Genomic DNA, 22,006 nt, shown 5'->3' on the forward strand with positions numbered 1-22,006 from the left:
CTTATCATTGAAAAAGCTCTAAAAATGTTGTTAGTCCTATACATAAAAGTAAAGTTGCATTCTATGCCGGTTATATGCAACACCCTGGCACCATGATTGCTGTCAGAAATCCTTTGACACATGAACATACCTTTGACCAGCTATATCATGAATCCTAGTTTCCAAAGTATTTTTAGTTTTGCTTTTCACTAAACCTTTGCACATTCAGAAATCAGAGTTCAAATGGGTACAGGAGGTATCACTTTAAAGGCCTCGGCCTGGAACAATTACAAAGTGATTGAAGTTAAGCTATACATTAGGGGGAAGAAAAGAACAATGGAAGAATTTGAGTTAACTTAAAACACTGAATTCAAAGTTCAGTATCCTTATAACAACATACAAATTGCTAATTAGAATGTGCTTAAAGCTATTTAATGATCTTTAGCTGACTTCATCTTAAACAGGATTTGACAGTGGAATTGATTTATTTTAACTTTCATTGTTAAGATGTACGCTAACTTTATGTTGGGTTTCGAATGCAATACTACATCAAATTCTATAGTATAAAAGCGTGTATTAGTCTCTGTGGCACCACTTCTGATAAAATAGAAAGCACTCTTCTACATGGGAAGTGCTAAATCCATCAGTTATAACTGCATTTAGGTTGTTGATTTCTTCAGAAAAAAAAAAAAAAACCACATCCCAACCTTCAGTGTAAAAAACCTTATGTTAGGCACTTAAGGCTACATACTGGCATAGTTACCCACCTCACGTTAGACAAAGGAAGTCTGTCATAACTTCCCTCAAATTGCAATTCTGTATAGTAAGTCTTGTATAGAATTTAACAGAGGACATGCACACAAGTGATAGAGAAAATTAAAGATGACGATTTAAAGACCCTCATTTCTAATCATACAAAACCACAGTCAACATCTGTTCTTAAAATGAAGCTCTCTTGAAGTAATAACTCTTCAGCTGATATAAATCAGTGCACCTCCATTAACTAAATTTCAATGGAACCAAGCAATGTACACCAAACAATGTGGAACATGAGTCACAAGAAGAATGGTCAAGTAGCAAGCATTAAATGCTTTTTGTATCTAAATTATGCTCTCATTTTTCAAATGGATCTCCAGTGTCGCATTTGGTAAACAGCCTGGCTGATAAACCGTGGGAAAGCATGGTACCATAGGCCCACACTGAACATATTATGTGAAAAAAGAGTTTTCAGGGCTATCTATTAACTACTCCGCTCTGAAATGTTAAAGAAAAGTTGTGTGTATTTATACAAATAAAGATAGGTAAAAACATGCCAATGCTTTGCACTGGAAAACAGCTATTTTCTAAGCCTCTCAGGAGTAAAACTTAACATCGGATAGTATGAACCTCTGCTTAGCAATTAACTGTGTCTGCAGACAGCAAGTAACTTCTACCTCAATGCTGCATTAGCCTCTTTCGTCTTTTAAAGGTATCAGATGTTACAAAAAAAAATCCAAAGTAAATAAAAATATCTATAAAGGATTCTTTAGTATAGAGCAACTACTTAGTTGCAAATATAAGCACTTTTAGCAAAGGTAACCGTTCCAAAAATTTTAAAACATATTTTAAAATAACAGCTAAACCATAAATGCATCCCTACCAATAGTACAAAAAAAAAAAAAAAAATTTTTTTTTTTTTTTTTACACTTATATACCTATACCTGTATTTGGAAGAGGTGCCTATCTGGAAACTTGAGACTGTTTATAAAAGAACAAAAAGTGCTGAACAGGTTTGCTGCCTAATGATCAAACTCCACAAGCATCCAAAGCCATATGCATCGTTCTGCACAAAGAACTGCTGTCTGGACAAATTCTGTGAATGGCACAGAACAAATACATGCCTGAGGTGTTCTTTTAAGTTCTCTTCATCTGTGTCATATAAAATATTTTTGTTACTTTATTTTAAACATTTAGAGTTTGATATAAATCCTCCATGAAGAGACTGGAGAAATAAAGAGATCATGGATGAAGTTCGTATTATGGGTAAGTAGTATGGTTTTCCTACACGTATTGAGAATTTTAGCACGGTGCAACGTGGTTATCTGTTTTAGATTTGCCATGTTCTACGATGAACAATGAATCTAAAGGGGGGGTTAAGACTCGGTTCTTCAGTCATCAATTTATGATGTCAAGAACCATCATGCATGCACTGCATTGTCCAAGGCTAAGAGTGTACATACCACCTGCATTAAATGCAATTCCTTGCTCTAAATAAGTATACCAATTGTATAAAATTTTGGATGGGAAGTAAAAATCAGTATCAACAACAACAAAAACAACAAGAAAAATTGGGCTAAGATTACCACAACCTCTCCATTTCTTGACAACATTCCTAATGCTACTAACGTCCTTTTCTCTCAGTAGAAATTGTTTTCTGTATTTTCCCCTCATTTCTCTCTACTAACTACTTCCTTACTGAAACCAGAATTATTAGCATTTCTGTAAGAAATGTAAGCCAAGAGGGAAAAACTACTGTCTGCCCAGTTCAAGGCAGGATTTAAATCAAACTCTCCTGCTTAAGTGAGTTCCCTCATCATGGCCTGTGCGATGTTTGGAATCACCTTTCCTTCACTTTGTATGCAGTTCTTAAAAACAAAACGAAGTAAATAGGAAAATAACACTCTCTAACTTGAGAAGTAGAATACCCTTCCAGGCAGTGTGAGATCTGATTTCTAGATTCTGATTCTCTATGTCAATAAGTAATATGGCATCACTGCATGCAAAATGAAGCATTAAGCACATCCTGACACATATATTACATGAGTAATCTACATCCTTAAGTTTAATGCTCCAAACTTTCCCATGACAAATTACTGCAGAATAACTCTTGGAGGTTGAGGGCAGATTAAGCTAATGACTGAAGGAAGCATGCCAGTCCTCCCTCCTCAGTACTGACCCCCCCACTCTCACTAGGTGGATGCAAAGGAAACGAGTCAGGGCTCTTTTCTAAAGGCTTACAGCTGAAAATTAGTTCAAGGACAGCCCTCTAGTGCATTTCCATGCAGTCTATCCTAGATGTGGTAGCTAGCTAACAGCATGGTTGAGTTTAAGGCACATTAAATGTCAAGTGTGGATGCAAATGTGGCATGTAATGGGGCCAACTGACCTCTTGATCGATTGCATAATTGTACACTCTTCCCAATGCCAATAGCAATGCCCTGGCACTCCACAGACCCTTGCTATTGTTCTGACCCACTTCTGGGGGAAGGAGATACAGCTTTAAACCTCCCGTCAGGCAAAGGAAAGAAATACTGTTCTGTGACCAGAGGGAGTATACATACCAAGAAGGAGTATACCTACCAAGGGGAATGAGACCACCAACATTTATTTTATAAACTAGACTCAATTTTCAGTATTTTTCTTACAAAGCCTCCAAAACAAAATATTTTCTTGTGCTCAAATGGAATATTTTCTTCACTAATGGAACAATATCTTCCAATTTTTGTTTTTGAAAGAAAAAAGAAGAATCCTTAAAAAATCTGTTTCATCCAAAACAACCTCTCAGCTTTCACCCTTTCCACGTTTTTCTGGTTGGCTGCCAAAACAAAAATCCCATTATCTGCACAACCTAAGTGCTCGGTCATTTGCAAAATCAAAAATGTTAAAAATAAAAAACATCCTTGAAAAATTGATGATTTATATTTCCGGTGTCTAAGGTAAAACATGACAAGTTTCCCCCTATCTCTTCACCAGTCGTGTTTCAGCAGCAGCCACTCTGATGTACTCTTGTTCATTGCAGCTCAGTTCACAGGAGACAGGCAAAGGGGTGGTTAAATGTAAAGGGCTACGTTCATATCAATATGGAAAAAAACCCCAACATACAGACAACATTTTTCAGAAGTTTTAAGAGCTTACTATAAAAGTAGGGTTGTACTGCTTAGGTGTTGAGGAGGCAACTAAAACTTTACTCCTTTGGAAACCTTCATCTACTCTCTATCCTCTTTCTCTGTTTCCCCATAGGTCTATAATCATCGTTCTGCCACTTCAAAAGCTTCTTTCAGATTCTCTTCTCCCGTTTTTGGCTTTGATCACAAGAGAGTCCTTTTCACACTGGGCTCACTCTTAGTATCAATCATGATCCTTCTGTGTTGACACATTAATAAACAAGAACTGGGTCTGTTTTAGTAGTTCTCAGTGCCATATTAAGCAGACACAGAAATTTAGTTATGTTATTATTTCAGCAGACTACCCCTAGCTCTTGTAGCAAATTTTTATACCAGCTATGCCACAAAGTGAGCTCCCTGTAGCTACCACAGAACTTCAGCGCCAATTTATCTCCTAGAGATCCTATCAATTAAAAAAGAAGGTATAAAAGAAACTGTTCAAAATCCAGCTAGCCATTTAATTTCAGTCATGCACAATTTCTATTTTTAAATGCTACATATGAAAAAGATAAAAACAGCATGAGGGTTTGATATTTCACTTACTAACATAATATATATTCCAGATACCAAATTCATCCTCCTACCCTTCCTTTTCTTTTTCTTCCTCCCTGTAGGAGACTATGTCAGCATCCCCCAAGCTTCTTTTATACTAACTTCTGTGCCGCAGTCTTATAAAACCCTCCTAAGTTTTCTTTGAATGTGACTGCTGGTTGATTATTGGGAGTCAAACAGATGTTCTAAATTTGTGGTGTCAGCACAGAGACTCGCTTTATTTCAACTTGGCACATGCGAATTTATTTTAGTTATACATTCATCTACACATTTAATTATTTATATTTATGTATTTTTACTTTGTAATCCATATTGTTCAACACTGAGCACTATCTGGATACTAACAGCAACGGTCCTATAGCATGCTCCAACACTTTTAATGAACAGGGACTAACAGAAGGCTATAGGATTGCTGGTTAATAAGAAATAGCAGAAAGGTCACAGATTTGTTATGCCGAAGCCTCCCATTAGCGTCTCCTCACTCGCTGCTATTTCCTTGGAATGTTTGCATGTGCTCAACAGTAATTATCTCCCCTATGAAACCCACAGAGCCAGACTTACTGTCAAATCCCACACCTTACTGCACATTGGTAACATACTTGTCTTTAAAAACAGTGCGTCAACTATGTGCAAAAAAAAAAAAAAGAGTACAGAAATCTCTTGTCTGGCAATTGCAAATGGGGACGTCTCTCCTGCTGTAAGAAGGGCGCAGAATTTGTGAACTTCTAAGGCATTTGTTTATAAGGCGGGCTTAGTAAAGAAGAGAGTTTTTCACTGCTTTGTCCAAAACACAGAATCTGACTCTGACTGGACTCTTATTTCTGCATGCTGTGTGACTCCGATTACATCACTCCGCTCAGTGCAGGAACGGGCCGAGGCGGCATATGGAAAGAATCACGAGTACAGATCCCCTCGGCCAAAAACGCACTTCTGGTGGGGAGTGCTCTAGGGACCAGTCAGAGATAAAATGCCAGAAAACGCATCTATATCCTCTGTTCTCTGTAAAATAAGATAGTATGGCTTAAATACAAGGACAAACGTTCCTAAGATTTTAGGCAGCATCAAGATAGCAAATCCTAGGAAAACCAAGAGCGTTATTTAACACCAGCTTTTAATTTTTACAGGCAAAACCATTAAAGTTCATCTATTTTTATTGAAATATTAATGCACTACGTTTCCCTGCTCTTGCTAGTCTCCAAAACATTGTCCGTTCCCATATTATTTTGAGTGACTGTTATAGTTAGCTATTAGCCATTGCCCCTTTGTTTGTTTTAAAATGTAAACCTACTCCAGGATGTAGCAATTACGGATGCTCTGTTACGAGCAGCATGCCTATCAACATCAGTTGTTATGACAAACGGCTCAACCTCTGTTAGTCTACATGAATGGGAACTCAATTAAGGGTGTACTTTATATAAAATGACTATTGCAACAGATAAGAAAAGACAAAAGTCCTTAATTACATCCCCCTTCCATGCATGTATCAATTACCAGTAGACTTTCTCATAATTGTATCGTGAGATATTGAACCATATTTGGACTATTGAGGATTCTCGCTAATGTAAAGATGAAACTTAAAATGTCAGTCTCCTTAATCTCCTGACATTCTGGGACAAATAACCAGTGACATTTTAAATTATATTTATTTTATCCAATTACTGCACATACTGCCAAAATACACTTTTGTTTTCTGGTAAGGCTTAAATTTTATTTAATATCGCCACAAAAATTAGAGGAAACTCATCCAACTGGATTTTTTTTTTTTTTTTAATTCTAGAGCTATTTTAGAGTCAATGCCATGTCAGCAGAAGTCAAAAGAAATCCAGATTATACTGTTGAAAGAATCAAGCTGCCAACACGAATCTATATGACTACCAGATTTAACTTCGCAAACACACGTTGATCAGTCTGTCAGTGATAAAAAGGCATTTTTTGGGTAATTTACACGGCAGTCTAGGCACCTACATTATAGAGGAAGTCTAGGTAGAGAAGAGTTCCTCTGATTTACTTATCTTACTGATACCTCTCCAGACAAGCCCTCTTTACTGATGACATAAGGAGTTCTGGCAGATGAGTCTCCTAACATTCAAGGCTCCAAACTTGGGCAACATCAAAACCGCTCCTTCTTTCCACCCTCCTGATCAGAACACGTGTGCCCTCAAATTATTTAATAAGGATAACATTCATAATGTATTTCACCCCGAATATTTTCCCCAAAGTCTGAGGGAAACTAAACATGCCTAAATAGACTGTGACATTGCCAGAACAGTTCATGTACAGTCTTAGGCAGTGCTTTAGATGCCATAACATCCAAATGCCGGTTAGTAGCACTTAGGCCACAACTCTCCTGTTTGCCATGTTTGTTCTCCTAGTCTTACCCTAAGTGGAGAAGGGTATGCAGTAACAGGTTTTCTGGCACTTTTTAGTTTAGTTTCTTAGGAAAAACAGATGTACATAATCTGTCTGTCCACTCCTTCAGCTTCTGAACCTGCTGACCTATTTGAGCAAAGCCAGACAGAGCAGTACATGCCTCAGAGATGTTACATTCCTACAATTTCCTGACAACCACTGTTGGACAAGGGACAGGGATCTATATTACTGCCATCACTGACGGAGCTATACTGTGAACTCCATGTTGACAGCATTCAGCCATAAGTTCTCAGGGGGGAAAAAAAAAAACAAAGGAAACCAGATCCATGTTTCTGTCGCAGCATTTGAAAAACTGGCCACTTGGAGGTTGTACAAAGGGCAGCTCACCCCAGCCCTATTGCCTATGTTTCTGATTTCCTCCTTCTGTACTTCCCTTACTAAGCACATTGCACCTGCTTCTTTTGCAAAGCGGAGAACCCTGGCTAAACCTTGACTGTTTGCTGAATGACATGTCTACATCAGAAGGGAAAGATGGGAAAAGCATGTCTTCCCTTTCACCGAGGTAACGCACAATACTTGCTTGAGAAAAACAGTAGTTTGGGGGAGGTAAGTATCATCAAAGCCAAGTGGAAATAGGATATCTGCTCAGTTCTGATTGGTATCTGGTCAGCTGGGACAGAGGAGAGCATTATGGCAAGGGACAGAGGAACTACAATCAATCCAGAGCAGGAATCACAGGACACAAGGAACTGAAATGAGGTTGTTGAGACAGTGAGACATAGGAAACTGAGAAAGACAGACACAAGTAAGTTCCACTACTCAAAATATTACTTGCTCCTCTTTCTTATTCCACTAAAACAGATGACCATGTAACAATGTGTTTACACTACCCAAAGCAAGTTAAGAAAGAGGGCAAACAATGAAACTAAGGAGGAAGGTGTTGACTTTGGAGCAGTCCAAAGGTCCTGTTGGAGATGGTTACATGTCCTTGGATTCACCTCTGTACGGCTCTATCCTTCTGCCAGTGTTCCAGGAGAAACTGCCTCTGGAGGTAAGTAAGACTGAAGCTTTGTATTGCTATGCTTCAGCAGAAGACTTTGGAAATTACCACCATCCTGTTGTACCAATATTTTTCTTCCCAACTCCCATGTGTCCTCTCTTCTGTGACATGCAAGCCATTAAGCCCAGTGTGTCCCTTCCCTCTCCCACCACTTCTTTTGTTCTAGTTCCTGCATTTCTGTGACATTCGCCACTTTAATACTTGGTATAGGGGAACCCCAACACTGTAATGCCTTTTAAATCATGCCCATCAGAAGGATATGGATCCCAAGTTATGCTAGCTCAAATCCAGCATAATTCCAATGACAGTCCATGGATGGATGCCATTTGTAGGACACTACTAGCTGGTCTTAACCCAAAGAAGCTAAGGAATAGTAGTTTGAGCAATGAATACTGCTTGAATAGCCAATGCTTCTACCTGTGCTGACTTGAAACCTGACACAGACTTCTGCTGAGCTGCTTCTACCACGGAGCTGTAGGACAGCAGCTGCAACAGAGGAGAGCGGTGCCCCATTGCAGCTCCAGCTTGCTGCCCCTGGGCAGAAGCCACTGTCCTGGCAAAGCCCATGTTTCCATCCTCTGACCTCCTCACAGTGGCAGCAACCCTGGACCACAGTCTGCAAGGTGTACCAAGCGGCAACTGCTGCAAGGGGATAGGGGAAATGTGTCTGCCTGAGAAAAAAAGGGACAGAAATTGCTGGTGGGTATGAAAAAGGAACATGAGGAGAAGGAGAGAGACCTTGGGGTCCCAATTGCTAGACTCACTCGTACAGTGAGAACATTAACTTCTGTCCCCATAGAAAGAGTGTGGCACAGCAAGGACAGAGTAACTTGTGGATGACAACTCACATCCAGGTGAAGTTAATCCAGGAGGTGGTCATCAAAATGCCAGTTACTCAGGCAGTTCCAGTAATCAGATGGACAACTATCTTTATCATGTCCTAGTATGTGTTACTGAGAGGCCCAAGAACCGTACAGCCAAGTGGAGCTGCAAGTCTGAACTGAAGCTCAGACAGATGTTAGAGCAGACTGCAGAAATTCAAGACTCTCATTTTTACCTACACCTAATTATACCTTTTTCATAGGTCCCCCTTTCCTGAATTCTTCCTAAGGAAGAATTACCCAAAAGTTATCTACAAGTCTGGAAAAAAAGAGATTAAAAAAATACTTTTAGCACTTCTCACCACAAATCAGATGTGAAACCCTGCTTTCTGATTGGGAGCGGCTTTGGATTTTTTTTTTTTTTTTTTTTTTTTTTTTTTTTTTTTTTTTTTTTGCTTTACAGCAATTAGGATGGTACACAAAGGGTCATGCTCCTTCTTTCGGCATTAATTTACAACAGGGTAAGTCCAGAGAAGGTGAAAAGCTGTATGTCACTGCTGGTCCAGATGAGGGCAAATGCATTCAGCAAGTTAGTTACTATTAAAGTGAATGTTAGAACAACTGAAATAATTTAAGCAATTCACTCATCCACTCACTCCTCCAACTGCAAGCAGTTTATACAGTAATAACAACTTAAAAAAAAAAAGACAAAAATCTACCAACTAGGCTGAGCCGCCATCCTCTCCATGTAATCCTTGGCCATGTTGATGGCCTCGATGTTTTCAGGGTAGAGCACACAGAACATCGCCAGGGCCCCGAGGTTGTTGCCATAAATTTCATTCCACCGAGCGCTGAACTCCTTCGGGTCCCAGGGAGGAAGGTACTCCAGGGGATTTGACAGCATCGTTTGCACTGCCTCAATCAGACGAGCCGCAATGTGCTGATGCGTGGTGGTGGCCTGGAGACGCAGAGCCTCCATGTCCCCTTTGGAGAAGTAGAGCATGGGGTAGCTGTCGTAGTTGGCATTGACAAAAGGAACCATCGCGTCTGGGTCCTCCCTGGCGCCGTAGGCAAAGGCGAAGCAAACCACGTGTATGAAAAACACACTTGGGGCTCCCCGTGTGTGAGTCCTCATTGTGGCATCAGACCTCCAAGTCTCAATGGCAGCCAAACCATCTTTGAAATATCCTATGGCAGATGGACGTGAAAGAGAGAGTTAGAAAATGAATCCGTGAGATACTATAATTCAGGATGCTCTCTAGGAAATACGATTCCATCTCGACTTAAAGAACCCCATGTATTGTCCAGGTGGCTTTCAAATCATTTCTATATGAATACTTCAGACAAAATACCTACTGAACAATTCATCCTAAAGAAAAACCTGTACGCTTTCAAGAAAGCCCCTCCCTCCCGCATCTTTCCCTCTAGTAGCTGATACGAGGCGAAGGAACACACTGACAGCTCTTGTACTCGAGAATTCAAATAATTGCAACGGTGCCTAATATGCAGCAGTGCTGACTGTACTGGCAAGCAGAGAAGGGCGGGAGGGGAGGAGGAAGGGGGAGAGCTAGGGAGCTTGTGCTGGCGGCAGCCAAGCCTGCGTGCTGCCTTGGCTGATGTTAGCAGCTGGAGAGGGAAGGATGAAGAATGCTGGAGGTTTGCGCCGGGGTCATTTTATACTGCGGTTGAGGCTGCCGGTTCTGACACGTCCTCGTTTTCAAAAAAAAAAAAAAAAAAAAAGAAAAAAAAAGAACAAGTCAGAAAGAAAAAAGAGAAAGAGAAAGCGGCAGACACTTACAAAAACAGCTGAAATATCTTGCCTTCAGGGCATTTAGGGTTTTTGCATTATTATTATGATGATGATTTTGCTAAGGGGCTCTCCATTTTGCATGTGGAGATTTACTGCCAGCTACCAAGAAGGCTGAACGTTGAATTAAAGTGCATATTTTCCTACATACATGACTTCTCAAAATGTGCTCAAATGGCAAATCTATGCAGAGGTTAAATGCAAGTATTTAAACATAGTAAGTTACTTCGTAAAAATTACCAACTATCTAGCCTGAAGTCTCAGCTAAAACATGGCCAGGATCCCCCTGAGGAAAGCCAGCAAATTCCTAGAATTCTTCCGAGGGGAAAGGTTACAGAAAGCAGACCTAAGAGAGACAGTTTTATGTAAATAATGAACAGTAGTTTTCAATTATTAAAAGGAGAAATAGACAGAAGGAAAGAAAACCTAAAAACAAATATGAAATGTTTTTTTCCATGGAAAACCTATTTCATAGGATTCAGTCGTAAAACGTGTAAGAAGCTGAAGTACAAAGCAACCTTTTATTTCTCCCCACAGCTCCCTACGTACAGATGCCAAAATTTTCTAACAGAAGCTTAGGCCGCTAAAACCTTATTTAGAGACCCACATCCTGATTCAACAATGTCATTATTATGTGCATAGACAACGAGACAACCTTGATAGCCTGGGTCCCTCCATGACTACTGGCTACATAGACCCTGTAGGTGCTTGCATTCAGCTCCTAAAATTAATTTGGGAGCAAGCATCTTTGGCCAAGAAGTACATCTTTTCTTGTGCATTCCTGCCTAGGGTAAAAATAATATTGCACCCTGTAACTGCCTACATTTATATATTACAGTGTGTAGCATAATTGCTTTAACAGAGCATAATGGAAGATGACACTTTCATAGTATTTTAATGCATTTTGCAAGTAAGTTTTGCCCTTTTGTGGATGTAAACCAGTCATTACAGGACACATTATGCAGATCACAGGGAGGTTTATTTGGTAATACTTTTACTATATCTACATAGTCTCTCACCACATACACACATACAAAGAAGCATGCACCGTAGTTTATCCAAACATACTCAAGTCTACTCCTATTCTCATCTATAAATAAGGAAACCATACAACAGTATATTTTGAAAGGAAGGAGGTAAAAACCAGCCAAACCAGTACATTATGTTTGAAACATGATGTCATTTTTTTAACTGTTGAAAAAAACCTGCTTTTTCATAATTAAAAAAACCCACCATAGTTTTTTTAAAGCCTCTATGATCCTTTAGAACTGGAAGCAGAGGAAAGAATCTAAAAAAAAAAAAACAACCCTGAAAAAAGGCAAGAAATGCCTGTAACTTCTTTCAATGTATGATCATCACAGAAAAAGTTTCCTGGCTTACACAATCAGAAAAAAATCCCAGCTAGCAGTAAGGACTTCATGCATTCTTCTCCTTGGTTTGATTTCTGTAAGTACTTCTGCACATCAATGAGAATTAAGCACATACACAAATTTAGGGATGGTTTTAAGAGTTCCCTAAACGAGGGTCTTTCTGACCAGAGAAGGAAGCATACAGTAAGGTTTCCCAGAACTCCTTCTTTGTAAATCTGGACACACATCTCCCAGCATTTCACCATCATCAAACACTTCCAGCGTTGTCTAAAATTCATAGTCCATCTTTTAAGAATTCAATAACCTCCCTCATTTTCTCCCCTCATGCATGTGTGTATTTAATAGAGAAGGTAAACCCTTTTTTCACCTTGTACATGAGAAGCAACCACCATACCACATTGTTTAGATTAACAACAGCATCACCGGAAAAATCGATCTATCGTATATTCATAGGCAGCATATTCAGAGTCAAGATCTGGAAGAAAGTCAATAAGCAGTGACGAAAGCAGGACTACAAAGTCATTCTTATTTATTCTTGGTTAAATCACACTGACGTCCTTCCTATGATATGAAGACAATAACCCATGGCAGCCATGATTTGGTAAGGCCAGTGAGCCTTGTCGCATAACTTTGCGGGGCTCAACCTGGTGTGGCTGGTGGAGGGAAGGAGGCAGCTAGAAAGGTGTCCACCTTCCTTTCCACGCAAACCTCTGTGGAGGCACCAACCACAACCACGTGGAGAGAATCACCCACGTGAGGCCCCAGGATGGCATGACTACGGCTCAAACCGTGCTACAGAGAGCAAGGAGAGACAGATGTTCCACGTTTTCTCATCTGTGATGTCCTTAAAAGCAGGACCAGCAAAAGTAATAATGAAAACAATCACAAAGCTCCAAATAGAATAAACATGTGGATTTGCAATAAAAACTATCACCTAGATAGTGAGGAAATACAAACTGGATAGTTCTGGATACAGCCATGACAAACCACCTCCGCAGGGATTTCAAACGGAAGAACTGTCTTCAGCCACGCACACCATCAAGCACTTCGCTGACGAGGACCAGACCTGACCACACACTTCACTGCCTTACTGATTCATCCAGGTACCTTCGTAGGGCTAACGGGCATGAACACCATTCCTCAGTTCAGTAGCTGTTTAGAAACTACACTGATAAGATATATATAAAACCACTTCAAAAATTATCAGGTGGTTGCAAAAGAATCAAAGCACCTTCAGAAGAAGGTGACCAAAACCAGTAACACTTAGGGACTATTTAGAATTCATTACAATGGTATAAATGTACCTGGGGGGAAAAAAGCCCACCAAGTCAAAGACACTGAAGCAGAACGCATATTCAACTGTGTTGAACTCTATACTTTGAGGTTTCCTTAGTTAACTTACTTGCATACCGAAAGCTAAAGAAACACATGTTCAAAGACACACATATGAACCTTGATTATCCGTATAGCTTAGGCAAAGCCAGACATGTATAGACAACTGGCCGCATAAGCTCCAACCTACCAGTTGTAAGTGAACCTGCTACAAGTTTGTTTGATTCACAGGGCTCAAAAGAATAGGAGCTTAGGCCTTCTGATCACTTAAATTGCAGTCACAATACCATTTTTTAAAGTTAAAAGAATTTCTTACTCTCACATTACACTACATCACTACCAGCCACATTGTCCAAGAAAAACTTTACCAAGCAACTCAACCTTTTCCGAAAATGAGAGGGTTTTATTCAGTTTGGAAACCATGACCTGATAAAGTATTAAAAATTAAAAGGAGAGTGAAGGATGCTTGCCCATGGAAGAAAATGCTAATACACAATGTGCTTTGAAAAGATTGTCACTTAGTCCTAGATTGAAAGAGCATTTGCCATGATTTCCACTCCGTTGCCAGCAGAAACAAACAGTAAAGAACATCAATTATTCTAGAAAAAACAGACGAAATCTTAACTATTTCAGTTCTCCCCATCTGCATCGATGATTACATGTTCAACTGCAGCAAAAAATAAAAGTATTGTAAAACTGATGCCAGTAACTGAACTGGACATTGGTTTATACAAATAAGTTCACCAAATAAACTTGGTTTGACAGACTCTTTAAAGGAAAAGAGAGGCCCTGTTTACCCCTGCCACTTGTGCACAGAAAGGCTGCTCCAGCAGTGAGAGCAGAGGAGTGGGAGAGGGGCAGCAGAGGGGGGTGAGGAAACGACAGCACCATTAGGACCATGAGCTGGCACAGCTATCCTTGAAGCAATCTGACCTTCTTGTGGATCATTACAAAAATAAAAGCATGTAAAGAATCGTGGCTTTCTGCAGTATCAGTTCTGAAGAGCCACTATGCTTTGTGGATGCTTTTTGCTGGGACAACACTTGTATCACTTCTTAAAAAGCAGAAATTGCAGATGTCTCTGCTAGCATCTCCAACACTAGTCCATGACTCACCTCTGACATGAGTATCTCAACATCTACAGCCAGGAACAGAAAAGGTGGGATTTCTGGTGACTAAGACGTCCACGAACTGGAGGCATTGCAACACCACAGATTACTCAGGTTTCTGAATGAAAGAGCTTCCCAGAGCCCAGGGCTGAGACATGAACAAGTCAGACCTGCCCACTCAGTCATACCAGGAGTGCCTGTCACAGCGCACAGCTCTTGCCTACACTCGCTGAGGTCATGGACCCTCCTCCACTTCACTGCATGACCCATCGAGGTCATGCACCCTCTTCCACCTCACTGCGTGACCCATCAAGGCCATGCGCCCTCCTGCACCTCGCTGCATGACCCATCAAGGTCATGGGCCTTCCTCTGCCTCACTGTGTACCCTGGGGAAGGCTAATGCTCAAATAGGAACAGGAGTCTCCAGCCAGAAGAAGGTGGATGGAGTTACACCCTTGGTGAGAGCTGGGTTTCCCACTCCCGTGCTGTCTTCTTCTAGATTGCTCAAGAGATGCTGCAGGCAAACTCCTGGCATCTCTGCTATGGATATGCTGGCTTTCCTCTGAACCCCCCTGCAAAGTGCCTAGCTGCCTCCAGAGACAGTAAGAGAAGCCCTGACACTCAGCTTGAGTATCCAACCTCTATGGCTGTAAGAAAAAATAATTTTTAACTAGTTTAAAACTCAAAATTACTATTTATCTTCACAGATTTTACAACTTTCCATCTTCTTTTGGGTGGCTCCTATTTTCCACAAAGGCTACAGTTCTCATGATTGCTGCCTGAATTACCTCCACAAGTGTTTGGCTAAGAATTGTGTTCAAATATTTAATGGAAAATCTGTTCCACCATACTGACAAAAAGTAAATCTTCAGGTTCAGCCTGCAAACTTTTACCTTCGACAACGACCTCTGAATCAGCAAGGACTTAACTTTCACAATTTTTTTGCATCACTTCTTGACAAATTATTGAAAGTGAAAGCCAACTTTTTCTACTCATTTTTTTGTAATGCTTGTAATTGTAATGCTCAATTTCATGTTGAACAAGTGTCACTATACTTTTGTCACAACTTAAATTATGTAAGATCAATTTGTTAAGCCATTCAAAAGTACTAGTGCTAAAACTAAAACAAGCAATTTTAGCACCCAATGCTAAAACAGGTAAGAGAGTCATAGATATTTTAACGAGAAATGGTCAATCACCAGCAACAGCTGCTGCCATACCAATACCGTGAAACTAATAGGTAAAGTTGCAATGAGATGTGCGTGGCATCTTCTCCCATTAAATGGAGACGGGTGCGCATCTTTTTGTACTAATGCTGACAGCTGCCAAAACATAACTGCTTGCCATGAGGCATGCTAGGTTAGATCACAGTGGAGAAAAGCAGACTTCTGTAGGAACTCTTTTTTGGCACTTTGTCCAAATACCTTAAATAATTAGTAAATCTTTTCACACACATTGCAATTGACTTTGTTGCTGATAAGAGGAGCAGCATCTATAAAACGGAATTAATCAGTTGGAAATGGTAGTGTTTTAAAATCATGACACATCAATTGGAGAGCTATTTTGTCCAACAATGTCAGTTTTACCACTGATCTAAATATTTTGCAAACATATTTAAAAATGGGAGAGCAATTAAGTCCTCTAACTGAATCCAATGACATTTAAGTACTAAAAAAATGCAGGGTAAGTCCACGAAAACAGAGAGGTGAAAGGGTCAATAGAGACTAATTCCCATATATATTGCCATTTGGTTCCTACTGACTCACAGAAACATATCTGATACAGCAAAATTAGGCAGCAGATGGAGTGGGACCAATAAAACTATAAACTTATTTTTTGTACTGTAACAATCACAATAAATCTACTGACCAAAGTCCCAAGCTGTATAGTTCCCACATCAGCAAGTAGTACTGCTGAGTCCCTCGCAAAGCTGCGGGGCTGGACACCAGTGCAGGAAACTCCTGTCCCCCAAGATAAGAGCAGTCGGGAGTCCTTCCTCCACCCACCTTTTGGTCAGTGAGGTAAAAACCAGTGACCATCTGTCTCTCCAATAAAAATGCTGGAAAGGTGTCAAAATTACTGCTTACAACTTGAAAAATACCTATTACGACCTTAACCACCAGGGGACATTACTTCATCTCTTCTTCTGATTTTTTCACTATGAGAAATATGCTACATCACAATTATATAATGTCAAAGGTATTTAAAAGCTTAAATACTGAAATCCCAAATATAATTCAGAGTCAAATCTACAATAAATAAAGTATAGCTCAGGTACCCAGGTGTTAGTATTGCACTTGTTCTGAAGTGATCTGAAATACCTTGAAAGAAGCTTTGTATCAACTTATATGTCTGAATAACAGCTGTGCTATGAAAATCATAAAGGCAACCAGAAACAACTAGTTCCTATAGGAGTTACCAGTATATGACATCATGTCAGCAGTCAAGATTTAAACTTGTGTCTGTCTTTTGATCTACACACAAAATTCAATGGATCTATTTAGAGCAGTACACAGCCGTGTGAGACCATCATTCTGGGAGAATGGAGAGTTGCATTCATTCTCCACCATGCTACAGATAGGACAGCAACTGCAAAGTATTTTTATAAGTTTACAGTAGGATGTGTAAGGTATCTGTGACGGAAGTTTCATCTGTTTATTCCTTTCATTTAAAAGCTTATTTGTCTATTTTACCACTGTATATAAAAATTAACAGGGCATACACACGCACACACTGAATGCATAACCTTCTCTCTGCCTCAAGCAAAAAACAAGATTTAAATTGTCTGCATGCCCAAACCATAATCTGGGAATTTGGAATTTTCTTCTGTTTTATAATTTATCCTACCGTATAAATGCGTTCTCAATAATTTTTTGGTTGCACTAACATTACTATTCCTAACCTTTCCTGGGATCTTTTACTCCATACTTCACTGTACAGAATGAGTAAGAAAGTAATTTTGATATCGAGAATCCTGAAGGCTATCATTCCCAACCAGTACAGACATGCCTGTTAAGGCATCCACATTCAGTGAATGAAAGCTCAGTCACTTTTACCATCAAAGGCATAAAACTATAAGCTACCACAGAAAGATTTCCTTTAGAGCACCAGCACTTTATCCTGAGCTGAAGTACTTTTAAAAGGCCATTTCGATAATTAAAAATATAGGGTTTTTTTTCAGAAATGTTTTCACAGACATTAACACTAACGGAAGACAGTTTGAGAATTTTCATATAGGCCAAAAGGATGTATTAACTACGTTTGTTCGCTCCATTAATGTCCCAGAAGTCAATCAAACCACCCATCCATCTATTATATTGTTACAGCATGCAGGGCACTTTTGGGGCCTAGGACTATGACAGTAACAGACACCACAGAAACACAGAACAAAAGCGCCTGTAACAATTTGGGTGGCGAAATGGTATTCATTTGGCAGCTGCTAAGAAGTAATGCATCTTCTTGGCCCACGCACGTAGACCCGTTCAGGGGGTCTGTAAGGCTGTGAACCCTTCGGTGTGGGGTATCAGAAACCACGCTCAGGGTTTCCTCTGACAGCAGCCTACAACCCAGAAGCGCAACTGTGCCTCGCAAGAGGAAGCGAGCGAAGGAAGAGGTTATCTGAGGCAGCCAAGAGCGTGGTCTCTGCGTGGATCGAGTGGTACAACCACGGTGCGCAGGAAGAGCTGGAAAACCTTCAGAGGGCGATTGCAATGCCCAGGAGGCACGAATAAAGGACAGAAAAAAATAATCACACATGCAAAAGGGGAAAGCCAGTTTTACTGCTGTCAAAACTGAATTCCTCCTTGTGCCTAATCCAGCCCGCTCAGACTGCTGCATGCCATGCAGCTTCCCTCACTTTTTAGGAGGCCGATTACAGCACCAGAAACTTCTGATACCGAGACTAGTGTTTCCATTTCTGACTTTAATTTCTATCCTCTTTTCCAACTAATACTTCTTTGTTAGCCTTGACCTTTACTCTTCCAAATACTTGTAAATGTTTTAAGTCCCCTGGCTTGTTGTTCTCCTCTACTATGTATAATTAACAGTTTTAATCTTTCCTGCTTATTGTTTTAATTGTCCTTCATTCAATTGCCTCCAAGATGTTGGAAACGAATGAAGTGTTTCCACTGGAGTTTTACAAAACCAGTTCTTGCTCTCTATATATCTGTATCTATCTACAGACTTCAGTAGCTGAAGATATCAAATAAATATTTTTATTTGTAAAGCATTTCCATAGGACATCATATTAATAGACAGGAATTCTAAAATGCATCACATCCTTCAGTTGCTATGGGATCAAAATTCATTTTAACTATGTTTCCATATCCTGTTTATGACTCGGTCTTGCACACAAAACTACATTAAAATTTTATTTATTATTTATGTTAAAGTATTGTGACAGCATATAGAAGCACCAGCAAAGTCCAAAGGCACCTATGCTAGTCAACTTACAAAACTAAAAAGACTGCAATCTAAGCAATTTAAATCAACACTTGCTTCTATATTATCTACACACAATTTTATGACGTGTGTATGTAGACCCCAAATATGTATTCACATAGAAGAACTACTCTTTTGTTTGCTACAGGATAAATGCCTCTGTGTTTGTAGACCTAAATTGCACCACCCTACCTGGTAGTTACATCTCTCTGCAGATCAATATGCTGTTCATTATTATTGGTACAATTCTGTTGTTAACTCTGCTACTTTCATCTGTTATCTCATTATCTACGGTTTCTGTATGTATCTAGATATAGCATATAGTTCCTCTCTCTCTCCCCATAAATATACTATATATGTATCCGGATGCAGCTGATTTTTTCAAGGTACAACCTTGGAGAGACAATAAAATGTATTGTTCTGTAGTTCCTTCAGGGTCATTACTGTCCTCACTGCTGCCCAGAACACCCTTGATAAAGGCAGAATACCCTTAACAAAAAGTGACAATTACATTTTCATGGACAGAAGCCTCAACTGCAGATGGAGTTAAAAGGCTACATTATTCCTGCAAAATTTAGCTACTCATAGTTGGCGTGAGCAATTTGTATGAGTAGGTGTCAACACAACCATTAAATGACAAGTGAATTTTGAAATTTAGAATCGTATAATCTCATTTCTGACCTTGAGTTGTGCAGGCATGGCTCTTGCAGTAGAACTGAAACCTGACAGATCGTTTTGGCAAAAAGTGTGATGCACCATGGTTGCAAGGATCTGATCAAAAGGCTTTAAAATGATGTGATATCCACAGAAATTCTTTCAAACAACTTTTGAAAATACTTTAACAACTCTAGGCAGCCATTTGATTAGAAGACTTAAGAGGGCATACCAGGTTTATATAAAATATTCAGAGGTTTTAATACTTCTGATAAAAATTAAAAAAGCCAAAATAAGAACATAAACCAGGACAACTGTGGTGAAAGAACTCTTACGTTAAAATTACGTTTATCTGGTACTGAGATACAATACCTGCCTGAGTCAAGTAAGCAGGGTCCCTACAATCTATTGCCCGCTCTAAACAACACTATTGCTGATTCCTACTGTATACTCTGTGAGTTTAAGCAAGGGCAAAACCAGAAAGAAAGACCGAACAAAGGTAATTTCAGCCCGTGTACATAATGGCTGCATTGTGCCTGGGCTTTCACACCTGCCCGTGTCCCAAGAGTGGATGAAAGTGTGATGTCAGCACCTGGCGGGAAAAACTATTTCCAGTGCTCTGTCCTCCATGTGATTCCCAAAATGACCAGACCCCTCCAGTCAGCTCTCCACTACCAACACTTCACTTCTGCTAAACTTCTACTGACAAAGCGTTCATGAGAAAGGTCCCAGGTGACATCAGCTAAATTCCCTTTTTCCTAGCAGGCTTTAATCCCCTCCTCTGCTCTGTTCCCATCCTGAGCGGATAACCGAGTCCGGCCAAAGTGCAGCGCACAAGGGTTTGGGGTTTTTGCTAATGCAGCTCTGTCACACTTCACCATATCCCAGCTGGGCTTAGCTGAGCTAACAGACATCGGTACAAAGCTTACCCATCTAAATAGAAAAGTAGCTCAAAGGAAGGGCTTTCCGCCAGATATTGAGCCTATTTATAATAAATATGCGGCTACAGTCTTTAACTCAAACTGGCACCACTGTTTAACAGCTTTAGGGGACTACACTACTGTAACCATGCTCTCTTATCTACCTCAGCTGAATGGAGATAGCAAAGAAGGTGTAAACAGCCAGGACAAACTTCCTGCTGAGATATCATATTTACCAATTAAATACAACTTACTACACAAAAGTCATTCTCTTTCACCCACCAGATGCTTGGATTACCAAGTCTAAACCAGGAACCAATGGTTACGGAAAGTTGTTTCTTTCTTTATTGTTTTTTAATCCCTTCAGAAAAAAACCAGGGAAAACAGGCTTTATTTCTTGCAAAATGTCCAGGAACAATAGCAGTAGTAACTGAATTTCTTTCTGCTCCTTGCTAGAGTATGTTGTGAGTGCCAGATGTGCAAGTTTCCACACACAAGCCTAAGAATATGACTCAGTTTTAGCTAGATGCAATCACTTCTGAGAGACGGGACACTTCAGTTTTACAGACTCATTTACAGCCTCACTTAACCCTAGTTCTCAGTGCTCAGACTGCTGAGTACTGATGGATGTGGCCATTTCTCCATCAGCATATAAACTCACTATGTTCATTCACAACCCAACAGCTGCCTGGTGATGAGAATGACTTTCTGTCACCGCTGATCTAGGCTTTATTTGAATTTAGTTTTGAAAAAGCTTATGTGCTTGCTGTCATAGTACTTGAGGAAAAGAAATGGTACACACAGACCTCATGAGCACAGTGTTTCTAAAGGAATGAGCCTTTAGAAAGTACCAAAACTGAGATACCACTCTAAAACTAGCTTTCAGCTACTCCTTTTTACTTATAACAGTAAGCAACCTATGAAAATCACGTCTACCATTTAGCCAGGTAATTAAACACATTTTCCTCTCCATTGTGGTGCGGACATTTACTAAATACCTAGTTAGAACAACTAATATACACTGTAATAAAAACTGAGCTCCCTTAGGCAACCAAAATTTATCAACTTTTACCACAGGCAACAAATTTGTTCAGTTCATGTATTTCTTCCTTTGCAACCCATATCCTCTATGACCGAAGAACAGGTTTTAGAAGAGATTGTATATGAATATGCAGTGGAAAGCCAGCACCAAGTGTCTTCTGAGGGCAGTCTCCACAGTAGAGGATACAGATATGTTTATAAACTATTCTTATCTCTTGCTCTTGTATTAAATAACAGCACTCAGTTTTTTTCATGGCAATTCAAAATTATGCAAAGTGTCACAATGCTTCAAACAAAACAACAAAAGCAAGCTCGTATTTTGAATAACAAGAAAAGAAAACGACATTTTCTTAAAGTACCAGTAGTTCTGTCCCAGTAAAATACGTTGTGATTAGTATATTTTGGTTTCACGTCCTAGTGAAGTTTACAGATAGTGAAGAAAATACCAATCCAGAACTGCTACTTCGTTGACTTCCACTAAAAACTCAGCTAATTTAGGTCACTGAAGAAATACATATAAGCAATGACACACAGTAAAAGAACTCATGGTTGAAATAATACTTAGCGCTTCTGTAGAAGAATGCACCCAAAGATCTCCAAGTAGCTATGAAACAAATTAATTAATTAA

The 22,006-nt window shown here is 39.7% G+C and overlaps 1 protein-coding gene across 1 annotated transcript in view; it reads right to left on the reverse strand.

Moving 5' to 3' along the window:
- The window catches only part of DSE (dermatan sulfate epimerase), a 36,738-nt gene that overhangs the window by 13,196 nt on the left and 1,536 nt on the right, over positions 1–22,006 (reverse strand). Inside the window, exon 3 of the mRNA XM_050892965.1 lies at positions 9,425–9,893. Coding sequence (XP_050748922.1) covers positions 9,425–9,840 — 416 coding nt within the window. The 5' untranslated portion in view covers positions 9,841–9,893. The remainder of the gene's footprint in view (positions 1–9,424; positions 9,894–22,006) is intronic.

Source organism: Gymnogyps californianus, chromosome 3 (genome assembly GCF_018139145.2).
Source record: "Gymnogyps californianus isolate 813 chromosome 3, ASM1813914v2, whole genome shotgun sequence".
Taxonomy (NCBI): Eukaryota; Metazoa; Chordata; class Aves; order Accipitriformes; family Cathartidae; genus Gymnogyps; species Gymnogyps californianus.